At 46.2% G+C, this 24,111-nt stretch overlaps 1 protein-coding gene across 11 annotated transcripts in view; it reads left to right on the forward strand.

The window, feature by feature from the left end:
• Positions 1 to 24,111, forward strand: part of LOC126537859 (uncharacterized) — a 681,751-nt gene that overhangs the window by 569,727 nt on the left and 87,913 nt on the right. For 10 of the 11 annotated variants that reach the window (XM_055074489.2, XM_055074488.2, XM_055074492.2 and 7 more), the window contains 2 exons: positions 18,897 to 19,567; positions 22,047 to 22,176. In XM_055074489.2, the coding sequence (XP_054930464.1) occupies positions 18,897 to 19,567; positions 22,047 to 22,176 (801 nt within the window). Of the gene's footprint in view, positions 1 to 5,110; positions 5,317 to 18,896; positions 19,568 to 22,046; positions 22,177 to 24,111 lie in introns of those variants that run through there. The other variant, XM_055074497.2, reaches the window with a different exon arrangement.

A 24,111-nucleotide genomic window follows, 5' to 3' on the forward strand; every position in this document is an offset into this window, starting at 1 on the left:
GACAGAAAATGTTTACAAACCATGCAAGCGCGTACCAGTCAGATTCTTCAGGAGACTTCTGGTGTGTCAGCAGCTGTTGCAAGTAGTGCTAGGCTGGAGATATGCCCTCTTTTCTTTTCGCCGGCATGTCAGTTGGTTTGCTCGGCATTGGACTTTTCTGCTTTTCTCTTTCTGCCGCAACACGCTCCTCAAGAGCTATGGCAACGTGCTTCTGCCTCAACAGCAGTATACATTATGAATTGATATTGCTGATGTCAGCTATGTTCCATTGGGCTGGGCACTTTAGGTGAGAACGAGGAAGTAAAGAAGAAGCGTCTTGGTGGCATAAACATTTTGCACGCCGGCTGATAAGAACACTCATTTCCAGCTTACAGCCAATATAGGCAGCAGGTTGCCGCTGCTTTATGTTGGGAGGTTCTTGCATGAATTTTCTGGAGGCTGACAGCTGTGATAACCAAATTAGAAGCTCACTTGGTGTCAGTTCATTTTCCCCCTTGTTTCTGTGTGTTTTACTGCCTTTCTCACTCGCGTGTGCTCTCTTAGTTCAGCTAAATCGCATACTATGTTGTCTTCACAATGTTCGCCAACACGCTTTGTAGTCTAGAAAGCAGTCGTTCTGAATACCTGTTGACAGCTCTTTGATCAAGGCTTTTCTCGTGAGCAGACGCTGAATGGATGTGCCATTTTGCAGCCTCTTCGCTTCACCATCGATTCACAGATTTGTTACTGTATGCGAAAACTCTCCTCAGCTTGGGGGCTCCTTTCAATTTTGTAAAGTGCACTTCAGTGACATTCCCTTGGGTGACCTGATCAGTGTACTCAGTTCCCAAGGTGAAATGCTGTAGCTGGGCACTTACGGCTCTACCCAAAGCCATTGAAGGGCGGGGACATTTCCCATGGAGCGTTTGGTTGAAGGAACTGTTGAGGCATAGAAAAAGCCATATTTTGAGGAAACGCTGATAGGTGAAGCTTCTGTCGGGACATTCTAGCCAGCTGATTGATTGGCATCGGGGCAGGGGGATGAGAAGGGTAAGAGGTATGGTGATGTTTGAGGAGTTCGTGTAGAGATGGCCTTGCTTACCTAGATCAGCATTGCAATTCAGCTGTGAAGTGGTGACTAGGCAATAACTGACGTGGCCATCCACAGGCTAGTTAAAGCGGAGGAAGTCTCTAGTTGAGGTGCATTTATGAAAGCAGTGTTAACTTTGCAAACTTCATTTTTGCTTGTGTACATAAACAATTACTATTGGAACCCCAATTACATGACTTTGAGGGGACCACGCAAAAGCATTGTATACTCCAGGAGTCGAATAATTTGGGCGTTGTATAATTGAAAAACTAAGCATATAGGAAGTGACACGCAGTCTTGCCCAAAAAACAGGTACCCATTGCCTGAATAAGCCACCGGCACGCACCTGCATTGCTCCAAGGAAGCTGGTTTAAATTATTTTACAAAATGACAACAAAGCATTTATTTAGAGGAGGTGTTTGCGAATCTTTATTCTCACCTTTAAAAAAAATATTGGATCTTTTTCTGGAGCTCAGCCGCTATGCATCGGCTTCCTCTCGAGAGCTGCAACATCTGGCAGCAAGTTGCCGACATCGTCCCGTGCACAAACAAAACACCAAATGTTGTTGACGCTGCGCATCACGCCTGCGCATCACGCCTGCGCAAGTCGGAATGAATGGACCATTCAGAAACAAGTTCTCTTCACTTATCGTCGTCGTCCAAGGTTCAGAGAGCTTTCCTTGGGTGGTATTCTTCAGCGATCCCTTTCGGGGACAGTTTCACTTTCGCGCACCGATAGTGTCCCCGCCAAGTATTTTTGACGCTGTGACAAGCTCATTATCAGTGCCAAGAGCATTATCGTCCGTATACTTCGAGGTGATCGGTACCGGGATCAGCCGAGTCTCACGAAAGCGAAACTATTTCCCTAAGTGATTGCATGAGATCACGGCACCTTCGAGCTTGTTTGAGTTTGAGTAATTAAGAGGCCGCACAACCATTTCAAATCGGGGTTGGTACCAGCCCACTACGAGGTCCACAGAGCTCTTCCGACCGGCTTCGCACTTGGAGCGCCTCCCGCTGGTTCTGCTGTCTGCGAATTGTTGACATCGAGCCGCTGAGCCAAGGCACAGTTTCCCAACTTCTCGGCCATCAAAGTCGCTCTTCTTTCGAAGCGGACCTCATATTGAATGCACTATGTTGCCATAACGGCATGAATAAGTGGAGTCAAAGTGTGAAAGGTCACAGCGCACTGCGGCACCTTAATCGTAACGGCAATTCCAACCAAAAGCAAGTTTTTACTTCGGCTGACTTGTCAATGGATCAGATTAAGACGTTAAGGTGCAGGTTGCCAACGTAGCATTAAAAAACCGTGGAATGTAGAATACTTGTTTTAAAATTGCGAATTTTGCTGTTATTTGAATTGAACATGAATGTAACCCGTTACCAGCCGGCTGCAGTGTGCTCACGTGCTAGCCTGCGTCTGCTTGGGGCTTTTTATTTTTCTCAGACGGTACCAGGGAGGCATCTTACGAGGTGGGGTTAGTGTAAAATTGCGTCATATAATTGAGGCTTTTAATACATTACTTCTGTGAGGGTTTTGCCGGGACCAAACCAATTCGTTGTCAAGTATGGGCCGTCGCATGACCGGGGGATGTATAATCGAGGTGCCACTGTGGTGACATGGGAGTCTGACATGTTTTCAAGGTCCATACCCTTGAAACCTTAGGAAAAGTATACACTGGCAAGCATCAGAGTTCCCTACATAATTTACTACAGTACTTGTTCCTGGGAATCAATTTTAGCTTTGGCACTCGAGAGGTGGGGTACGTGATATCGCCGCAATACATTGACTCAATTCATTTCTGGAATCGAAGCTGTCGCGACATGTAAGCACATCCAGGAAAAAAACACTGATGTCTGTTTACTTATTTTTAATGAGCAACATTATCATACCTAGCCTTATTGCTGTAACTACAACATCTGTGTGTTGTAATGTTACATTGATGTCGGTGATGTCGGGTCTGGGATTTTTAGACAAACTTAAGCATCAAATTAAAACATGGAAGTGTTTTCCAACCAACATGCCTTACTGATTGTCATCCCTTTATGCACATTAAGTGTGTGGTTCAGTTTCTACAGCTTCAAAATTATGTGTCAGTATTTCTTTAAAGGGTTCCTCACCAGGTTTAGGCATTGCAAACAGACAAGCACAATATGTAGATCACACAGTGGCAGCCAGCCTGCAAGGTATCAAACTTCTGCAAGTTGCGAAAACAGCTCATATTTCAAGCAAAAGCGGCCACGCACCCTTCTTTTTCAGAGAGCCTCGCTTCCAGCCAGAGAGTCAAGCATCTTGTGTGAAAGCACGAAATATTTGACTATGATACAGGAACACATGCATGAGGGCCTCCTGTGATGCTGTCAAGCGGTTTGTGTTTTCATACAAGATGCCTCAATGGCAACTAGCCCAGTCCGTCATGTTACTCGGAGAGTCAAGGTGACACACATAAACGCCTCAATAGTGCACTGCCTGCAACGTTGCCAATTATGGCACAGGGCCTAGGTAACTTGTTTAAACCCTTTAATAATGGGACATATAAATAATACCAAAAGAAAAATATTTACTTTCTATTAGATGTGCTGAACACATTAAGAATCGGCATAATCAACACAAACAAAAGCTAATTTTGCGGAAACTCTTGCAGCAATAGGGGGTAAATGCCACGCAGGAAGCTAGAAGTTGGCTTCACCCCAAGCCACCTACGGCTTCGTTTGGCATTTGTGCAGACAGCTCTAGTCATACGTGAACCATAGGTGTACAGTGCACAGCGATCAAACGCGATATTTGGAGCAAGTGACTGCGAGCGCTTCTTCAGCCACAGCCGAGTGCTGGAGACTCCAAGCAAGAGCCTTTGCAAAGAGCATTGTAACATAGTGTCACTGTATTTGATCCGCCAGCAATCACTTGGCGCTCTCTGGGGCCGCAGAAATCAGCCGCCGCCATGTGGGCCGATTATCGCATTTCAATTGCTGATCACTGTGCATTTTATTTGCTTTACATCACATGTATGACACCACTTCAGCTAGTGATCTTGCACTGATCTGTCTCCTGTGACTGCACTTCCAAAGAAAGCAAGTCGCATGTCAGATTTCTTCCGTGTCCTGTGTTCCTGCACTAAACACACAAACGACGCTTGCAGCCTCTCATTCAGAGTTAGCCGAGGAGATTAAGCCAGAAACTTCTTACTTGATACTGAAACTCGGCAAGAAACATTTTCTTTATGGTATCTTGCCTCGTCAGTAAAGCATTGATCAGGAATGCAAAATACTGCCATTGGGATTTCACCACACTGCATAAAGAGAAAGCGGAATAAAAAAAATGTGAGGATTGTGATGTGTGACATGGTCCCTCTGCTCTAGTACAGAAGGGAGGGAAGGACAGTTCCTTGCGAGCGTTAGTCAAGGCAGTGGGAGAGTGTGTGTGTGTTGGCAGGCAAACTTGCTTCATGGTGGCATGGCGGCATATTTCAATTTCTCCCATTGCCTCTAATAACAAACTAATTTGGAAAATTATTGCGGTAAGACACTCCCTAGGCAGCACTCTACAATTTCTAGCATATAACCAAAATTTGGAATGGGGCCTGGTGAGGGGCCTGGTGAAGGGTTTTTTAACATTAGGCAGTTTTTTTCTGCCTGTCTAAAGACATGGTACGCTTGGCAAGGTGAGCCCAGCAGATGTGGTCATTGACATTGTTTTGGAGAAAACCAAGCATAACTGTTTGTTTTCATGACTTGAAACTGTGCCGATATTTTGCCTAGCGATCAGTAGTCATAACATTTTACAGAATTGATTACCTTCAGCTAATGTGAGCAGCCAACTTGATGTCTCTTGCCTTTTACGCATTGTTGGGATGTTATAACTTAACAAGTAATCGTGCTAGTCGCTACAGTGGGTTGCAAGGTGGTGCGTAGTTGTGCTAGCTTAGCTTAATTTTTCTACGCAGGGTGGTGTCTGTAAATGGGTTATTGAACTGAATTATGTTTTTTTTTCTTCTTTTCCTTCTGCCTTTTAGATGTCTGATTGAGTGCTGTTGAGGTGGCTCAAGTGTGCACACTCTCACTTTTACATTTTTGGCACATCTTTGTAAAGAAGCGAACATTTGCAAGAATGGGTTTGCGGCTCTTCCCCCCACTAAAGAAGGAACATTAAAACACTCGAAGAAGGAAAGGATATTGGGAAAAAAAACACTGAAAAAAAAAAAACACGAACAGAAAGCCTGAAAAATGATGCTACCAGTCTTAGCTAGGTACGTAGTGCTGCTTTAATAAGATTGGCCTTTCATGTTGGCGTCTCTTCCCCCCTTTTGGTGTTCCATGTGGAAGAATGGAAAGGTGTGGTATCCTGTTCTTGTGTATGCCTGGCTGCATGGAGACTTTATACCCTTGTTGTGCTGTGTGACCCAAATGTGCCCGAGTGCATGACCTGTTAGTTGTCTTGTTTTCGCTGCATCTATAGGGGCTTTGCAATGCCATTTGTGTAAGGTGTGGAATGGGTTTGATAGCAAAGGGCATTTCCTCGCAATTTTCTAATACTGTGGGAACGTGGACTGTGCGGTATGTCGGCTGCCTTGTAGTGGCGAGGGGTTGCGGGATTGGTGACATTGTGCATAGACCTGCAATGCGAGTTCCAGTTCTAATGTATTCTCCTGAAGCTGTTCGCTTCATGTGTGTGTGCCCCTCACCGCTACAAGGCCGATGACGCGCCGTGCGGTCGATGCTTGCGCAATATTATTAAAAACTTGCAAGAGTTTGCTTTGCAGCAAAAAAGTTTTTAATATGCGTCACATGAGAGTTATGTCACCGTTGCCTCATTTTAGCAGCCTTGAGCTCCTGTTTGCTGTTGCTAGTGCATTCAAGGTGGGGCATGTGGAAGAATGCTACTGAACTTTTTTATTGGCTTGATCTTGAAATTGTGTACTGCAAATCTCAATGCATCACCCGCTTCCATGGTCATAGTGTGGTATTGTTGCGTTCTGACATTTTAAAGAATTGAAGTTCAAGGAATTCAAATCTGCCAAGTAGCTGTTATGCTTACTATTGCATAAGAGTAAGGAAAAGTGGTGACAAGGGTTTTGAAAAGTGTGAAAAAGTTTGTTGGCTCCCAGCCACATGTACAAGAATAATATTTGATTTGGATGCTACTGAAAACATTGTCTGGCAGCTGCAAAAGTTTATTTACGGTGTTAAACAAGTGTTCCAAGGTTCCCTTTAGGATAGTGGACTACTTCCCCTTCTGTGTTCAACTTGGGTTTGATGAAGTTTAAACTGGGAACTTTATTATACCTATCAAAGTATGAATGCGCTCTGGTAATGCCTACCAATTGCAAGACAGTCAGTACAAAGCATGAAATGTTGCCACTGCTTTAAAAGGGCCCTGAACCACATTTTATAGAAGTCGAGAAATGCATTCGAAGTTAAATTAGAGTATTTCAGAAATACATTGCTGCAAGAAGTTCTTCAATGCATTCAGAAAAGTGCAGTGATAAGCAAACATACCGTTCACAGTGCTTCTGCTCCTTCAATAATTTGCCCTGTGAAGGCTACAACGGAGCAGGGTGGGCCCACAACATGCCGCTTTACTAAATGTCGCTGGGGTGCGCAGTTCAAGTTTAATTTTGGATGCTCACATAGACGCCACTATTTCCAATTTTGGTGCTTGGTGATTTTGGTGATTTGAGGGTTGACAACTAGGCAAAATTAGCGAGACCCAATGGCTGCAATACCAATGAGCAGGGTGGCTAGAGTTTCATTCCTACTAACGTGGCCGTGGCCGAGCATTAACAGACGACAGTCTGCTTCTTCCGGAAGCATATAATTAGCATCGAAATTCGAAAGCAGATTTTTCCTTACTTCAGCCTGTTCATTAAACTGCGTCAGCAAATTTACGCAGTAGCAGTAGGAAGAAGGGCACTGATCCAAAGAATTTTCTTGAATGATGTCAGCTATTGGCCAATTTGTATGGGAATCTGCTTTATTATGAAATAAAGCATCCAGAAAAGAGTGGAGACCAGGCCTCTGTTAAAAAAGAGCATTTGAGAGAAGGGCCACTTCATGCTTCGATTGCGAACTCCGTGTACTGTGCACGACTGCAAAATGTGGCCGAGTGTTCACAGCAGCATGTGTTATCCATAGACTGTGTTTTTTCACCAAGCCTGAGGGGTTGGTTGTGGGCCGCTTTAAGCATCACTTGATTTTCTAACTTGCACGTACCCTTTTGCTGAACTGAAGCATGCTTTTAGTAGATCTCATTTTTCCTGCCTGATTGAAGCAAACTTTGCCTGTATCTGAATGTTGTTTAGTAACTCCCGTGACTGCATTTAAAAAAGTTGTACATGTCTGCTTCACCTCACCACAGCCTCATTGTAGTTAAATGGACACTGCATAAAGCCAGGTTATCTGTTTTTTTTGACCACACGTGTGGAGGCTTGCATTAATGCTTTTTCCCTTTTTTGCTGCGATGCTGGACCTGCTACCTTGCGATGATTACTCAACTTGCTTGAGGACCCTAGTCAAGCATGAAATGCTTACAGACAGCGCCACCAAAAACCTTGTCGAACCTTGCTCAGATCTTGATGCCAGGCACTGAGAATGTCTTTCCCTGCATTTAAGCCAGAACAGGAAAAACTCTTGCTGCTGAACTGCAATTGGGAGCCATAGACCAGTACTCGCATTTTGATCCACACGAAGCCTGTCAGCAATGGAGTGGTGACGGGCGAAAGTAAAGCTATCTGCATGTAAATAACGTGATCACAAAAAAAAAGAAAACAATTGCGGTTATAATTTGAAGTGATCCTGCGAAAAAACTGTAAACAACGCATAAAACTGGATGCCTGCCAGGCTTTATTCATCATCACTGCGAACCCTCATCACAAAATAAAGTGAAAGCACGAGCGCTGATGCCCTTGTCACTGTTGGAAAGAATGGCGTTGTACTCCTTGACATCCAGCAAGTTTACTGAAGAGGCAGCACTTAAGCAATGCCTGCGACACAATCGAACATGGCAAAGCCTTTGATGGCACGATGGACCGTGGTGATACCCCGAAAAGACTTTGAAGACCATTTGCTTGATCCACCTGCATAACAACGCCGATCGTCTTGCACAAGATTGCATTTAATGCGCCGTAACCACATTGACCAGAGAGAAGCCCATTACGTTCCAGCGGTTTCATATTGCTGTTGCGGCACAATCTGGCATGGGCCGCAGCGCTCGCCCGTGTGTACTGCGACTCTCGGTGGCTTCTGCGGCATGTGCTGGAGGTCTTTATACGTGGTAGCAATTGCAGTAGGGCCTAGGGATTTAGCTTTACCCAGTTTTGAAGCACGGTTACATACTTAAAGCACGGTGAAGATACGACATGGCGGTACTGTATATTACAAGCAAGACCTGTTGTAGATTGGCATTCGAGGAAATATGCCTAACACTATAGAAAGCTACCTGTCCAACTGTACTTACCGAGTCAGAATTGGCAATGTATTGTCTCGTCCATTTACACAAGTTTATGAAACTTGTGTACCTCAAGGAGGCGTGCTCAGCTGCACGCTCTTCATTGTTAAAATGACCCTGCGCCGTGCATCGTTGCTACCTCCAGCAATTACCTATTCTGTCAATGTAGACGAAGTACAATTAGGCTTCTAAGCTTTTAACCACGCAGTTTGTGAATGACCTGTACAGCAAAGCCTAAACAAAGTGTCTAAATGGGCAGGAGAAGACGGATTTCAGCTAATTAGCCCTCTGACAAGTTCCTGTGTTCTTTTCACAAGAAAGTGATGACTAGTTCCGGATCCCAGTATTGAAGTGCCTGGGCAGTGTATACCTGGGAACAAGGAGCACAAGTTTTTAGGCATCGTGCTTGACGCGAAATTTACTGTCATTGCACATATCAGATATCTCAAAGCAAAGCGCCAAGGACAGTGAACTTACTGAAAGTGCTCTCTCATACAACATGGGGAAATGATAGGATTAAACCTCTACAATAGCCGTGTTCGATCATGTTTGGATTACGGTTCCATGGTGTATCACTCTGCCGCGCCGAGCACACTTAAAGCGCTGGATCCCATCCATCATCTGGGTATTCGCCTGGCCACAGGCACCTTCAGAACAAGCCCTATTGAGAGCCTACGCATTGAATCGAACGAATGGTGCCTTTACATACAAAGAACATACAGCAGGTTCACATATTTCCTCAAAGTACAGTCTCACCCTTGACATCCTTGCTACACATACGTCAATGATGTGGCTTGTGCTGCACTATTCCACAATTGACCTTCAGTGAGAACCTTTTTGAATGCGGGTCAGAAAACTTAGTGATGAAATGGGTGCCCCAATCCTTGAACATTGCCTAATGGCTCCAGTAAAGCTGTTACTGCTGTGGCAATGGCAAATTGTTGAATGCGATACATCGTTTGTAGACATAACACAATGTGCCCCATATGCGCACATACCTCTATGCACCTTCGAGAGCTTCAGTTGAAGTACATCTGCCCAGAGTTTTATACAGATGCGTCATTGTCGCAAGTCGGCGTGTCTTACATGGCTGTCGGCTCATTGTTTTCGGAATGTGACGTTCTACATCTTGAACCCAGTATCTTCATGGCGGAGGCCTATGCAGTACTGTCGGCTACTGAACACATTAAGAAAGCAAAGCTCCCAAAGGCCATTATGTCCACAAATTCCCCAAGTGTCGTTAAAGCTTTACAATTGCTACGAAAACAAAATAATCCTTTAATCAGGGACCTCTGTTCATTGCTCTACAATACATATGCATCTAACCAACAGGTTGCAATATGTTGGTTGCCTGGGCACAGGTGTATAGAGCTTGCAGATAAAATGTCAACTTCCATAGCTACAAAACCCACCAATCTGGCCATACCTGTGCCTGTTGCAGACTTGAAGCCATTCCTACGCAAAAAACTTGGGAGCTATTGGCAACACTTATGGGACGAGCAAACATTGAATAAGCTCCATGTAATTAAGCCACCTTTAGGTAACCAGCCATCATTAACAGTCATGACGATCTGAAGCTCTTGTCTGCTGCCTCAGAATAGGGCATACGTATGACACACGCACACACACGTGTGCGATGCACATGTGCACACACACACACCTTTTAACTGGCACTGAGCCTCCCAGCTGCTGTGGCGGGTTTGGCGAGGGGCTGATCATTCTCCATGTTTTGCTGCTGCAAACTTACCTACTGTTTAGTAGAGCACATCCCTCCAGACCGTTGTGCTCGAGGGTCTTAGTGAGGCGCTAGTGCTAATGCAATCTAAGCATTTTTTTCACGTTATTTCAATTTAGAGTATATTTTATGGTCGTCGCTCACACCACTCCTCCTTGACATTATTTTAACACTTGTATGTTTTACGTACATTACAAAGAATATTTTTAGGGCTCTATACAGCCTCGCTCCGTCTGACATTTGTCATTCATCGCATCACGCATCATCAACTTCCCCACACCATTTCTTGGCTCTTTGGCCATCCCTGGCGTTTGTGCCAAAAAAAAAGACATACATCATCATCATCAACCTGTGGTAGATGTGGTGAGAAGCTGACAGTCCTCCGCATCTTCCTGGAGTGTTGGGAAGCTGAAGCTGAGAGAAACAAACATTTTCCTCTAGCATACCGCTAGCACGTCCCTCTCCATCCTGTAATGCTTCTTGGTGCAGAACCATTTTTTTTAACACCAAATTACTTATAGGATTCTTGAATGTTCTCGTCTTGCACGTTATTAGACCAAGAAAGTCGTAGCACATCCTCTCGCCAGAGGACAGCCATCTCCTCGTAGGAAACCGATGGTTTTCCAACCCTGTTTTTCAAGGGTTTTGTTAAGGCAGTAGTGCTTCTCTGACACTTTAGTAGACCATATCATTCTTTCACCATGTCCCTTTTATGCTCATACACTTCATTAGTAATTGCCACTATTTTATTATAAATACATTTTACCGACTTTACAGTGCCTGTTTTTAAGGCCTATTTACAGCCACGTCTTATCTAACTCTAGTAATTCATTGCTACATTTTTAAGTCATTTAACACTAGCCTGGCACTCTTTGGCCATACTTGCCCCTTGCGCCATGAGCACATGTCATCATCATCATCATCACAATGCTGTTGAATGCCTGCAGTGAAGCTGCCTTCTTTTGCCAGCTGCTGTTCATGTATCTTTCGCATGTGGCTGCATGATAAGGATGGATAGCTTCTGCTGCTGTTATCAGAGTTGGCACAGCTTCAAGGAAATGTGTATGCTTGCCGTGTACCTAACAAACCAAGGACAATGCATTTATGGAGTGCTATACTAGGGGACAATCTGAGACTTCAATGCAAGCTCTGTTCACAATTCCACACTGCACTTGGGGTCAATGCCTCCATAACTTGGTGCTTTAAGCGGTATTGATGCGAGAGAAATCCCTGGCGTTGCAGCAGGGAGTGCAAACCGCGTGACATTTTCGGCGGCAGGGGGGTGACGTAGCCATTGCCAGGGGATGCACCAAATCACTCGCTTGGCGGGGAAAGAGCAGAGTTCTAGCCAACTAGTCTAGCAACCTATCGCACAGTGCTCAAAATCACTGCTGCCTTCACAAGTGCTTGGCAATCTTGTTCGCTTCCGTGATTGCTTTTTGAACATGTTGAAGCTCGGTGATGGAGCAACTGTTTTTGATCTCACTCATGGTGCACCACATGGCCGCTACCGTGCTAGATGTTGACAGTTTAGGTCGTTAAAACTGTCTCTAAACATTCACATCTCTTAGTCCCCGCACCATACCTGCAAAGTTCGTGTGAGTGGGGCAGCATCGTGACGGCTCATTATGTCACGCTCCCCTCCGTGTCAAGGACCACCCCTGTGTGAATGCTGCTTGAGGGGTGGCGATACTGAGAGAAGCTCACCTTTGTCATAGATATGTGCAAATGTGATTGGCTGGTTCATCTGTGCAAGTTCTGTTTTTGAGTTGAACAGTGGGGGTGTATTTGCCATCGCATTCTTAGGTTGTTGCTCACCGTAGTTGAACTGCTTCTGTGGTTAATTACTAGCACATTTTTAAATATTATGCGAAGCATATTACTAGAGCTCAACCCAGCTCCTCAGGCGCGGCGGTGTCGCCTTCAATACCACGTGACACCGTGACGTCACGACAGAGGAGAAACGGGGCTCCAACTCGCGGCGTCGCGGCGGTATATAAGCAGCTGCGCTTTTTCTAGGTGGCTTTGGCTCAACTCTTGCAAGATGGGCTGGGTGGGAATCGAACCAGGGTCTCCGGAGTGTGAGACGGAGACGCTACCACTGAGCCACGAGTACGATGCTTCAAAGCGGTACAAAAGCGACTCTAGTGAATGCGGTGTTGCCTTAGAAACGAGCTGTTTCTAAGGCTCAGGTGTGCGTTGCTTGCTCAGGCGCACATTTCGTTGCCGCGCCGAACGCTGCGTTGCTCGACGCTCACCGCGTCCAATGCGGGGCGCGTAGTCGCTGCGCCGTAGCCCATTGTCTTACACCCCTTGGCGGGTCGACGGGAACGCTGTCGCGTTCCACTCTTGAAGGCGAAGCAGAGTAACGCATGAGTTGTTTCTTCTACTAGCCGAACCAAATATAGCCAAGCAACAGCAGTTCACCAGGCTAAACAGTGGTTCAACAACTAAAATAAAGGCTAGTATGCTTCGCATCCTGGGCTTAACCTTAGCTAAGCCACAGCCATTTTTTTTGCTTGAAAATTGTTGCAAAAGGAGAGTTTTGGAAAACAAACTGACAGGGCACTGCATATTACTGTGCAGCGCTGCCTGCTAAGAAGAATGATTTGATTGCTACTTTATTGTAAACAGATTCTTGTGTTCACAAGTTCAGAGGGTGGTTTAATTTTATTAGTGGGGTTCCACTGCACAGGTTCTGCTGTTCCCTGTTCCAGTTATGGCCCTAAATGCAAGCTGTGCTGGTTTTTTGTCACCTACCTGGAAGGCTTCACTTATTTATGTTTCTATCTAAAATATAAAAAGGACGTAGCCGTACGTGCTGTTTAGTTGAGGTCTAGCTTCTAAGTTTTCAAAACATTTTCTTGCTTGCTTCATTAGCCTTGGTTCTCGGGAAGTCACTGCGCGCCGGGTAGGCAGGCATCCCAACTGCAGGGATTGACGATCTCAAGCTTGCTATGCAAGTAAGAAGGAAAATTAATGTCAGGAGCTTGGGCCAGTTGGCCAAACCACGGTGCAAGGACATATTAAGTGGCAACACACGCCACTGTGCGCGACCAGATAGTGTTCACAGCTGCGATCATCATGCCGGGGTACTCCCACTGTTGTCGTGGTCGGAGCCTGTACCATGCAGCGGCATATCATGTTGTCTGAGATCGCACAATGCACCTATTGCTAAGGTGAACCAGTGCGCCTGTAGTTGCGTCACGTCTCCTTCTGGGTCTCGCTGGTCTTCGCAGCTTTGTCCAAAGAACAAGCAGCCCATCGTCGATGCCAGGTGCATAGTCGGTGACAAGCATACACAGGCCCAAGCCATCACTGAAGCTTGTGTGCAAACACCCCAGTACGAAACTGAGACGCAGAAGGCCAGCAACAAAACAATTAAATACTTAAATATATAAATAAAAAAATGATACGCATGGAGCCCAACACAACTCAGTAGGCAAGGAGCTAATGTTAACAACTCAGATGCACTGTGGCAGCACAGAATACACATAAGACAGCGCCAAACGTCACCAAAAGCCATACATGCAGCTTTGATGTGTTTGCAGCATTGCTTCCGAAATTGCACTGGCCTGCCTTAGTGAACGGTATGCCAGTGCAATCATGGAGGCTATAGTTGGCACTGGACGAAACAGGTGTCGTCAACGCGGGCGCTGCTGCATCAGGGCCTACTCAAGAGTGCAGCTGCAAACACTGGACCTCTTCGATTTTTTACTTCTGGGTATCCACGGGCTGCCAGAGCCAGCCAGAGCACCTTCACTTTTCTCGGGTTGTTCCGGCCACTGTGCCACGCACTTCCCTCGGGCGCTCGTTTTACTTGGGCTGAATTGTTCTGGCTACCCCCTGGCTGCCAGAACCAGCCAGGACGGTCTTGGTCTGGCTGCTCTCTCAAAGTTCCCGGGCTAGCAAACGACTAAAAGAGGCGAAGAGTGCTCACCGCCATCTTTGTGGGGACTTGACGGATTGCACTGTGGGCGCCTGAAGACTTTACCTCGCACAGCCAACTGGCTGCGCTCAACGTCGGATTTCTTTACTTGTAGCGTTATCTTCTTAAGTTCTAATGCACCCTTCTGCATTGCGAGGCGGTGTGATACGAGCCGCGGTGAACCGTTTGAAGCTTTTGTGTGTGTGTCCTGTGAAGGCTTCATCCTGACTGTGAACAGCACGCTGCTCTCTCATCCGTGCATGTTATCTGCATCGTGTTCCGTTCAAGTTGTAGATGCTCATTCACACACAGTGCGGTTCATTTTCGGTTCATCTTTCTCTGGTGGTGTTCCTTTTCATTTATCTCGCGTATATATGCGGTGATATCTCCTTTTTCTGCAATTGGTGAAGGCATCGCGTTTAGCCAATGTTCGCTCCGTCTCTTCGTTGTATGTTTAAGTCGCAGTTCGAAACCAATGTATTCTAACTACCCCGTTGTTGTTAAGAATGCACTGGTTAAGTAATACGTACATGCACATTAGCTTGTAGCGGCACAACTATTGCCTCCAAAGCAGGTGAAGAAGAAGATGGGCCCATGTGCAAGTAGTGCGAGAATAGCACGCTAGCGTGCTCGACCTGAGCGACCGTGCCAGCCGCCGCTTCCGGGATCCCACGGCCTGGATCCCGGATGATCGAGCCCTCAAATTGGTGACGCTGGACGACCGAGCCCAGCCATGCCATCATCGGCGCACTGACTTTACCAAAGCGAGTGACGGGGCCTCACGCGGTGCAATAGACGTCCTGCGATTGTAGGTTGTCTGGAAATTCAACATCGAAATGCTGGACACCTGGTTCATCCAGCTGGACAGCCATTTTCTTCTCAACGAAGTTCCTGGCTCCAGCTGTGTTCCATGCTCCGACTGTCATCCTCCGGGCCCGACATCTACGTGGACTTGTGGGCAACCGTCCTTGCTCTCTACGTTGCCTCGAGTGCTCGCTCAGAACTGCTCTCGCCATTTCAACCGCTATGTCATTCCGCGTCTTGTCGTCCCACAACGTGTGCGTCTACCCATGCCGATCGTTGGCACCCACCGGCTCCAGCATCAGACCTCTACTCGGTTTGTGAGCTTCCTTCCCAGCTCAAAGGCAGCTGCGCGACGACTCTTTCCAAGGAATTCACTGGGCCAAATATAAGTGCTTTCAGCTAGTCTTTGGCCCGTCGCTCTCATCTCTTGGACGTTTCTGCAAGCTGTTCGTTTTCTGTTTGGGGGCACCTCACTCATCACCGATTCAGAGGCTCTTCCACCAGCTCGACTAGGTGCAAATTTCACTCTTTCCGGCACAGCAACGCCACAAGCACAACCTTCATGATGCGTTCAACGACCACCATAACCCTGATGCTATCGGCATTTGAGATTTCACTACACACAGCAGCAGGCAAGCCTTCCGGTGTTCTGTGCTCATACCTTCCGCAGATGCATGGCTTACTGAAGTTTTACAGGAGCAGCTCTGCCATCTGGTTTCTTCAGCTCGGACATCACTTCTACATCGCGAGTGCCCAACACTTGCGCTCTCTCCACGCAAGTCCCGAGCCTCTAGACGGTCTACTTTTGCAGCTCCGACTTCTACAGGCTAGCACATCTACGAGAATCTGGCAGGTCACGATTTCACACTACAGCATCAATGTGGCCGTGCCTCGCTTAGAACCTGCACTGCTGGTGCTGCCTCGTACATCACTCCTGGACTGCGTAAACCCGACACTATCAACGATGACACCATCTGCACACCTTTCCTGGACTTGACCATTGGACTTTATTTCAATCGCGCTTCGCACTTGGAGGGGGCCCTGCAGTGGCACGACTATCACCTCCAAAGCAGGCGAAGAAGATGGGCTCACGTGCAGGTAGTGCGAGAATAGAACACGCTAGCGCGCTCGACCTGGGCAGCCACTGTATTTGCCACTCCTGGGATCCAGCGGAACCATGGCTGGCCGGTCGGCTTAAATAAAGTGTGGCCACAGCGGCTACTTTTTCGTGCCGCCTTCCACAAGTTTATTTCTCTTATGATTACAACCAATACTGTTTTTCGTGTGAAACTTGTCACTGGTCACAGGCGGCGTGCATTTTGATGTGTCAGCCGCAGCTCCCTAGGATCAAGAGAAGCACCATCAGCTGAAACAAACTTTCTGAAATTGAGGCCCAAACTGGTCTGCACAAAATTTTATGCGTACAAGACTTACCTGATATCCTGCATTTTCATGTCTTGTCAAGTGATGACACAAGGCCAACTTATCAATGAGTGGGAAGAGGCAATTGTCACAGGACACAGTATGTATTCCTTAATTTTAGACGTGGCCACCCGTCATCTCCTGTCACAGTACGAGCACCAATATGCCTAATAATTGTACTGGCAGGCCTTAAAAGCTATTTCGGACATGCTTGTGGTGATTTGAGCCCTTGGGGGCAGTAAAAGGTAGTGCTTCGAAAGGTTGGTTGGGTATCAGCGAAAAAAGTTATGGTTTTGCACCAAATCGGCGACGTATCTATTCGCACAGACCACACGACACACGGGAAGCAAGTGTAAGGGATGGTACAAACATTGTTCTCGACTGCCATCACTATCTTTGCGACACACTGTATGAAGGCATATCATCTTGGCGCTGTTCATAGATGCGTAGTCTAGTCGAGCTTCTAGCATAGTTATTGGGCGTAATACGCACATTGTGTAATGCGGTAAAGCATATCAAAGCACATGTGTCATTTGGAATGCACATGAGACATTTGCCATCACTTTTTGTCTTGTGCCTGACAGCACAAGTTCTTCTAGCTCATTTGTAACTTTATGTCTGTCTTGCACCTAAGCGCATATCTTTGTTATTGTTAGCCGGCAAAATTTTATTGAATTGTTTACAAAATTAGTTCCTTGCCTACCCAAATAAAAATGTTTGCAACATACCGTGCCTCGTATACTGTTGATTGAAAGGCAAGCTTAATGGTACTGACTAGACCACCACTGCACAAGCTAATTGGGGAGAAAATATGCGTCAAGCGGTTGTAAAACTGCCTGTCTGCCTAGCGCAGGGATCTGTGTTGGGCTGACTTCGTGGACAGTTGGCTTGCAGAGTTGGCTGTGGGACCTAATTTTCCCTCCTACCTAGTTTCTTTCCTTCGTGCATGTTCCGTGCTCTGTGCTTTTATCCCATAGTTTCTTTTGTTAAGAAAGTTAGTGTCTGGGAGGCATGGTGTTGATGACTGATAATATGCATGTTTGTGGTTAACTCATTTTCTATTCTAGTTCATGTTTACTTGGTTTGAAACTTAAGTGTTATTTTCTTTAAGATGCAGAATCGTCATTTGTTAAAGAGAGCCTTTGGTTCAAGAAAATTTGCAACCCCAGATGCCTCTCTCTTTTTAACATGTGAGCTATCACACTGTGTGCTAGCAGTTTTAACACTGCAAGGTGGCTCCTCAGTTGCAGGTTGACCTTTTCTATTCATTTTTTACTACGCTCTGTGTTTTAAGTAAAGCAGTGGCTTTACATTTGTGTTCACTTTCTTCTGTCTAATGGGAGCTGTCCTTTGCTGGGTCAGGCACAATGGTTGCATTTTTACCTTGCTAGTGTATTGTCAGGATGTCTGGTTAGACAAGTGGCCCCTTCAATGTGGAGTTTTCTTCCTTCCTTGAGCGCACTATGTACGTTCTGAATGAGGTGCTCAAATTGTGCTGAGGCAACTTGTTCATTGCTGAATAAGGATGTAGTTTGGAAGGTCCCTGCAGGATAGGATTAAACGTGAAGGACTGCCTTTGTGCCATGGCTTACAGGATTACGATTACATTTCTAGGATGAAGGCACAGGAGCTAAACCTTCACTGGCTATGGCGAGACCTTTTGCAAGTCAAACGGACAGTTTGTGGCTACCAAGGGAGTTTGGTGGGGCGTTGCTGCGTGTGCTGGGAGGGACATTGTCACTTGTGTTACCTCTACAGTGGAGAGGTGCATCTCTCATCTTCCTTGTGTGAAAACCCCTTGAGGAGGGAGGCATTTGTTGCACTGTGGCTCTGATTCAACTTGTATTCTACATTCTATATGCATATCTTTAAATAAGTTTGGAAAAATGACGTGCCAGTGCATGTTCAGTTTGGAAATGTCCGCAGAATTTTCTTTTTCCTTTTAGCTTCGGGCTTCACACGCAATATGTGGGCTCCCCGAATGAGCAAGTTTTGAAGCCATGGCCCTGCAAGCCATGGGAATTGAAAAACTAGGCTCATTGCCTGGAATGTTGTCTGCCAGAGTGCACACCCACTGAGTGGTAGTAGTGTAAGTTTATTAGTATCTATTTCACTGGGCAGTGCAGGGAGGGGCTTGCAAGAGGGACTGCGTATCCGTACTGGCTTGAACATTGAACAGCATGTTAGGGCGGTCAGTGCGGCCCCTGACTATCCGACAACACATCATTTCTTGGGCTATGGCACCTGCTTGCTATTGAAGTTTGTAGGGAGATCATTTTGCTTTTGTTTATTGTGCCTGCCCTGATAAGCTGAATGCAAAGCTCTCCAGACTTTGTGTTGTAAGACTGTCTGTGTCACTTCATTACAGCATTCTTCCAGGTGTAGGGTATGTGTGGGGTAGCACTGGTCGGCTGTATTTTGCATGGGAGCTGCTTGTGTGCACCCATTGCTGACCGTGGCGTGTTCCACACCCTTCCTGTTCTCCCTGTTGCAGGAAGAAGTGCCTTAATGAGAAGCACCGGCGGGAGCAGGAGAACGTCTACCTGGAGGAACTAGCAGAACTGATCTCTGCTAGCCTGTCTGACATGAATTCCCTGTCCGTCAAGCCAGACAAGTGTGCCATACTGCAGGAGACGGTCAACCAGATTCGCCGGATCAAGCAGCAGGAGGCAAGTGGCGGAGGAGGCCTTGGCGAGCTGCAGCAGAGCGAGGTGTCGTCGAGCAAGCCAACTATCCTGAACAGTGACGTGCTTGGGCCCTTGCTCCTCGAGGCGCTGGACGGGTTCCTGTTTGTGGTTAATACCGAGGGGCGCATCGAGTTTGTGTCGGAAAACATCTCGTCCTTCCTGCAGTACGGCCAAGGGGAGCTGGACGGCACGAGCATCTACAACATTCTGCACCACGGCGACCATGGCCGCTTTAGCAGCAACCTGCTGCCCATGTCGCTGGGCGCCAACGGCCTGGGCTGGACCGAGGTTGGAGGCAAGAGCCGCTCGTTTCAGTGCCGCTTCCTTTTGCGCCCACCCGACGCCGAGGACAAGCAGAATAGTGCGCGCATCGCCCCCCTTTATGAGAACATGCAGATCTCAGCCATCTTCCTGCCCCACCCAAACGGCTCCGTCACGGGAGGCGCAGGCAGCGGCGATGAATCCGGTGCAGACTCCGGTCAGTGCCTGCTCACCTCCCTTCTCTGTGGGCGTAGATGCCTTCTAATTATCATGATGACTCTACATAGCATGAAAAAACAGACAGGCTAGAAGAGGGACAGGACAAACATTCACTCGCAAATGGTAGTTTGTTATGTCATGGAATATATACACGCTAAAAGAACAACAACCCGGCAGTTAACCAAAACCACATCACCTTGAATCTAAAATAATATCTAGCCAATTCTCCCCATCTGTCCCTGCCTTCTTTTTGCTCTCTCTACATTCATTATGAATGGAAACCAACTTGCTGCACTCCATTAGTATATCACTCGTTGCATGCAGTCTAAGAGCACCTACTACACTGGTTGTAGTGTCTGCTGTCTGAGCTTTTGCCGTTAGAACGCCATTAACTGCAGGCAGGTTGGGGGAAGTGAGACTGCTGGAAGTAGTGAGGTCTTGCCAAAATTTTGAGCGCACTTCGATGATTTTGCATGCTTCTTAGCCATGTTATCCATCTTAAAGTAGGGAGCTAGTTGTGTGTCATACTGTTCTTGAATTAGCTCTCGACTCCAGCTGGTACTTGCTCGCATTGTTATTCAAGGTGCCGACTGGATAAACGTCAGAATTTATGGAATTCAGAATATCAATCTTGTCAGTACACTCTAGTCTGGTAATATGGAGTATTACTCCTTTAGCAGCAGAAAGAGTGAATGGGTTAATGGGTTATGCTTAGCTCCTTTTCGGCATGTTGCCTATTTCTGTATTGCGTTAAATGTGGAACTGAATTCTGTACATACATCTAGTCACTTGTGTGTATAGCTTCATTACTGCCATTGCCTTGATAATGAAAGATGTGATCAATGTTGGGCTTGTTTGTTGTTTATGGTGGATCCACACGACAGACTAAATCCGTCTTTTCCGCGATGGACGGCGCATCACGGGACTACGTGTCACGGATTTATGCCGTCCGCGCGTCGTACGCGACCCCCACGGACGGAAAATGCCGAGCTATTTTTCGCATCTGGATTCTGGGGGTCGAATGCTGCAGATTTAGCCCAGCATGCTCTACAGTCTGGCAACAAGCGCAGCTTTGGGATCTTTCTGAAACAGCTTCATCGCTGTTGACACCATTCGTGCCTGTCTGCGTGCGCGACACGCACAAGAGCGACTGCAATGAACTTGAGCGACGAGGCAACTTTCTTCTTCTTGCATCTTGTGGAGCAGTTCCCCGCATTGTGGGACAAGACTCTCACAGATTACGCGGACACGAAAGCAAAAGAGACAATTTGGCAGCAGCTGAAAAAACTGCTCTCTTGTCACTCGAAGCAGCCTCCGGTATTCCTCAATGTCGCTGACCAACAGCTCTCTGTACAAGTGGTTTTGCATACCGAGATGCTTGTTGGCGATATAGTTCTTTCGCCAACAAGACCTCTTTCGATGAAACAAGTACTCATCATCCAATTCGGATAAAACTGCCATTGCGGCCAACTGTCATTTCCTTTCGATCTCCATCTTCATTCAGAGTGAAAAACATGTATGACAGTCTATTACACCGATGGCACCATCTAGAGTGAGTAGAAACAAGCACATTTGTAACTTGCGGCCACTGAGATCCGCCCGGGCCGCCGCAACATCTTCGAGGCCATGTTCAGCCAATGCAGCCACTCTATGCCTACACGCCGAAAATCTGAGTATGGCTTTCGGAAACGATGCCCACTCATCACAAATACTTTGCTGACGAAGCTTCTAGACAAAAATTTAAACCAAATACAAGCCTCAGTTTGAAAGTTATGGGCCACACAGTGGACGACGACGACGACGACTTGACAGGTTCGAGGCGGATGGCAGTTGCTTTGGGCGGTGCCGCCATCTTTTTTTCCCCGGCGCGGTCGTTTGCTCACTCCGTCCGTCGTCTGGATGCGCTTTGCAGCCAGACAGGCGGCGGAATAAGCGTCCGCAGAACAGATTTTCGCAGAGCCGTCCGTCGTGTGGATCCACCATTAAGAGGTGACCAGTTGACCAGACTTTCGCTTGTGAACAGTGCTTCATGTATGAAGGATTCAAAACAGTTCTTTAACCATTCAGCCTAAATATAACTTGGCGTTCTACTCGAAACCAATTTTCTTGCAGTATTCATATTTGAATACTAAATGTTTTGCTATTCAGATGCCACTAGTCACATGCCAGCAGCAGCTAAGGCAGAGGTCATGTGCCCATGCTGAACTGGTGGCAGCTTGTCAGATAGCCAGTCGCGCAACCTCTAGTTGATTGCTGGTGTGAGTGCTCCCTTACGTGCCTGGTAATAATTTCGAACTATATTAGTGCAGGATGTGGTTTGCAGTCATTGTTGTAGACAGAGTGCCCTGAGATCAAGTCAGGGGTAGTGCTTTAAGCTTTATAAAATTTCGGTGAACAGAAGTAATTAAAAATTTTTTTTTTTTTTTCCGTGTCAACCCCCTGTCCCCTCTCTCTGTCTATGCTGGGCTGACGAGTAGAAGGGCAAAACTGCCTGGTCTGTGTGGCTCGCCGTATCCCCGCGAACGAGAAGATTCCAGCCTCTGTAGGTGTGGAGCAGTTCACGACACGCCTTGACCTCAGTGGCAAAATTCTTGCTGTCGACACCAGGTGAGTTCTCCACCACTGCTGTTTGCTTCTTTCAAAGTCGGGGTGTCTACCAACCGGGAAAACTGGGAATTCTCAGGGAATTTGAATTGTCTGGAAATACTCAGGGAAAACTCGGGGAATTTGTGCTTTTATCAGGGAAAATTAGCTGTAACTTTATTGAAAGGGAACGAAAGTCGTGCTAATGCTGGCTCCATTATCAGGAATTACAACGAATCGTCATTGGTGTCGTGTCATCGGCACGAGGTATTGCCAGTGTAATTAACGACCGAATTTCCAGACGCCCGGTTTTTCGAACATGCCCAATAATTCGCACGGCTTTGCGGCACCACCACGTACTGCATATAGTCTATGTATATTGCCCCGACTGCAGGTCTCAAATGGCATTAATCAAAGCCACCACCGCCGCCATTTTGATTATCTCACCGCCTCGAACCGGCACTCTCGCACGCTGATCCACTGGCAGCCGTAGCCACCACCATGGCAACGTTAGGCCTAGCTGCTTCTACGTTCGCTTTTAAGCTTCTTGCCATGCGGTGCTGTGTTTTTCATTGAAAGAATTTGCCACTGTCAGCAATCGCACCAACTCCACCTATGTAATCCTCGCGATTGGCTTCGAAGCTCGCAGAGCAGGGCGTGTTGCGTAATGCCAGTCTCCGAAATTTAGCTTTGCCTTAGTACAGCAGTGTTATGCGGTGAAGGATAAGCATTGGAAGGGGCAATTGTCACGGGACACAGTATGTATTCCTTAATTATATACGCATGCACCTCCATCTCATGTCACAGTATGAGCATCGACATGCCTAATAAGTGTGCTGGCAGGCCTTAAGAGGAAGCTTTAGCTCGGGCCCAACTCCGACGCGGCCTATTCAAATACATGTAAAACGCAAAAACGTTTTTATGAGATAACCCCTGGACCGATTTTAATGAAATATGTTGCATTTGAAAGAGAAAGCTAAATTATAGTGACTGTTGGAAGCGGAATTTCTATTTAGGGCTTGAATTTTCTTAAAACGATTTTCACATATTTGACCGTTTGAAAAAAATAGAAGCACGAAGTTTACAAATTCATAGCTCTGCATCAAGAACTGATATCACGGTTCTGTAAAGAGAATCCATTAGATCATTCAAAGCGGACAAATTCAATATGTCATTTTACATCTTACATGAATTTGTTACGTTGGTTACAAGGGTTTTGCAAAAGTATTATTTCCCTATTACTAAATTTATTTATATTCATGTGTAACGTATCAATTTTGTCCGCTTTAGATGTACTATTAGGTACAATTCACAGAATTATATTATAATTTTTTGTTGTTGAGTTACAGCGTTGTAAACTTGATAGTTTCGTTATTGCAAAATTTTCGATTTTTGCCAATTATTAAGGGGGGGATGAGGGGATCGGAACTAACTTTTTCATTTTTTATCTTAGAGTGATGAAATTTGGCATACAGGTTCGAAATAGCATCAAACAGACAGCTGCAAAGTTTCACAATCATATCTTCAGTAGTTTTTATTTTATCATTATTTATATATTGCTCACATGTTGCTTGCTCGTGGAAAGCCTAGCGTGACAGCAAAATGGGTTATGGGTCTGTAAATGTTTTTAATAGTTACTAAGAAGTATAGTCTAAGTCAAGATTCTCTTAATTTCTTTTTAAATTTCTCTGCTCTTCTTCTAAACGATATAGTATGCACCTTCTCTTTATGTTTAGAATGTATCATGCTCCAATTATTGTGTAATAAAAAAATGGTGAGCCTAAATGGTAAATCTGAGACTGTCTTGACATAAGGCACACTTCACCAATTGCAGCAAAACAAACAGGATTAAAATCCGTGCTCCCATTGCCGTGCTATGCTTTCCACGAGCGAGGTGATAAGCTCAAAACAAACTTTTGAGAAAACAAGCCTCAAAGTTCCATACTGGCACACACTGTC

Source organism: Dermacentor andersoni, chromosome 4 (genome assembly GCF_023375885.2).
Source record: "Dermacentor andersoni chromosome 4, qqDerAnde1_hic_scaffold, whole genome shotgun sequence".
Classification (NCBI taxonomy): domain Eukaryota; kingdom Metazoa; phylum Arthropoda; class Arachnida; order Ixodida; family Ixodidae; genus Dermacentor; species Dermacentor andersoni.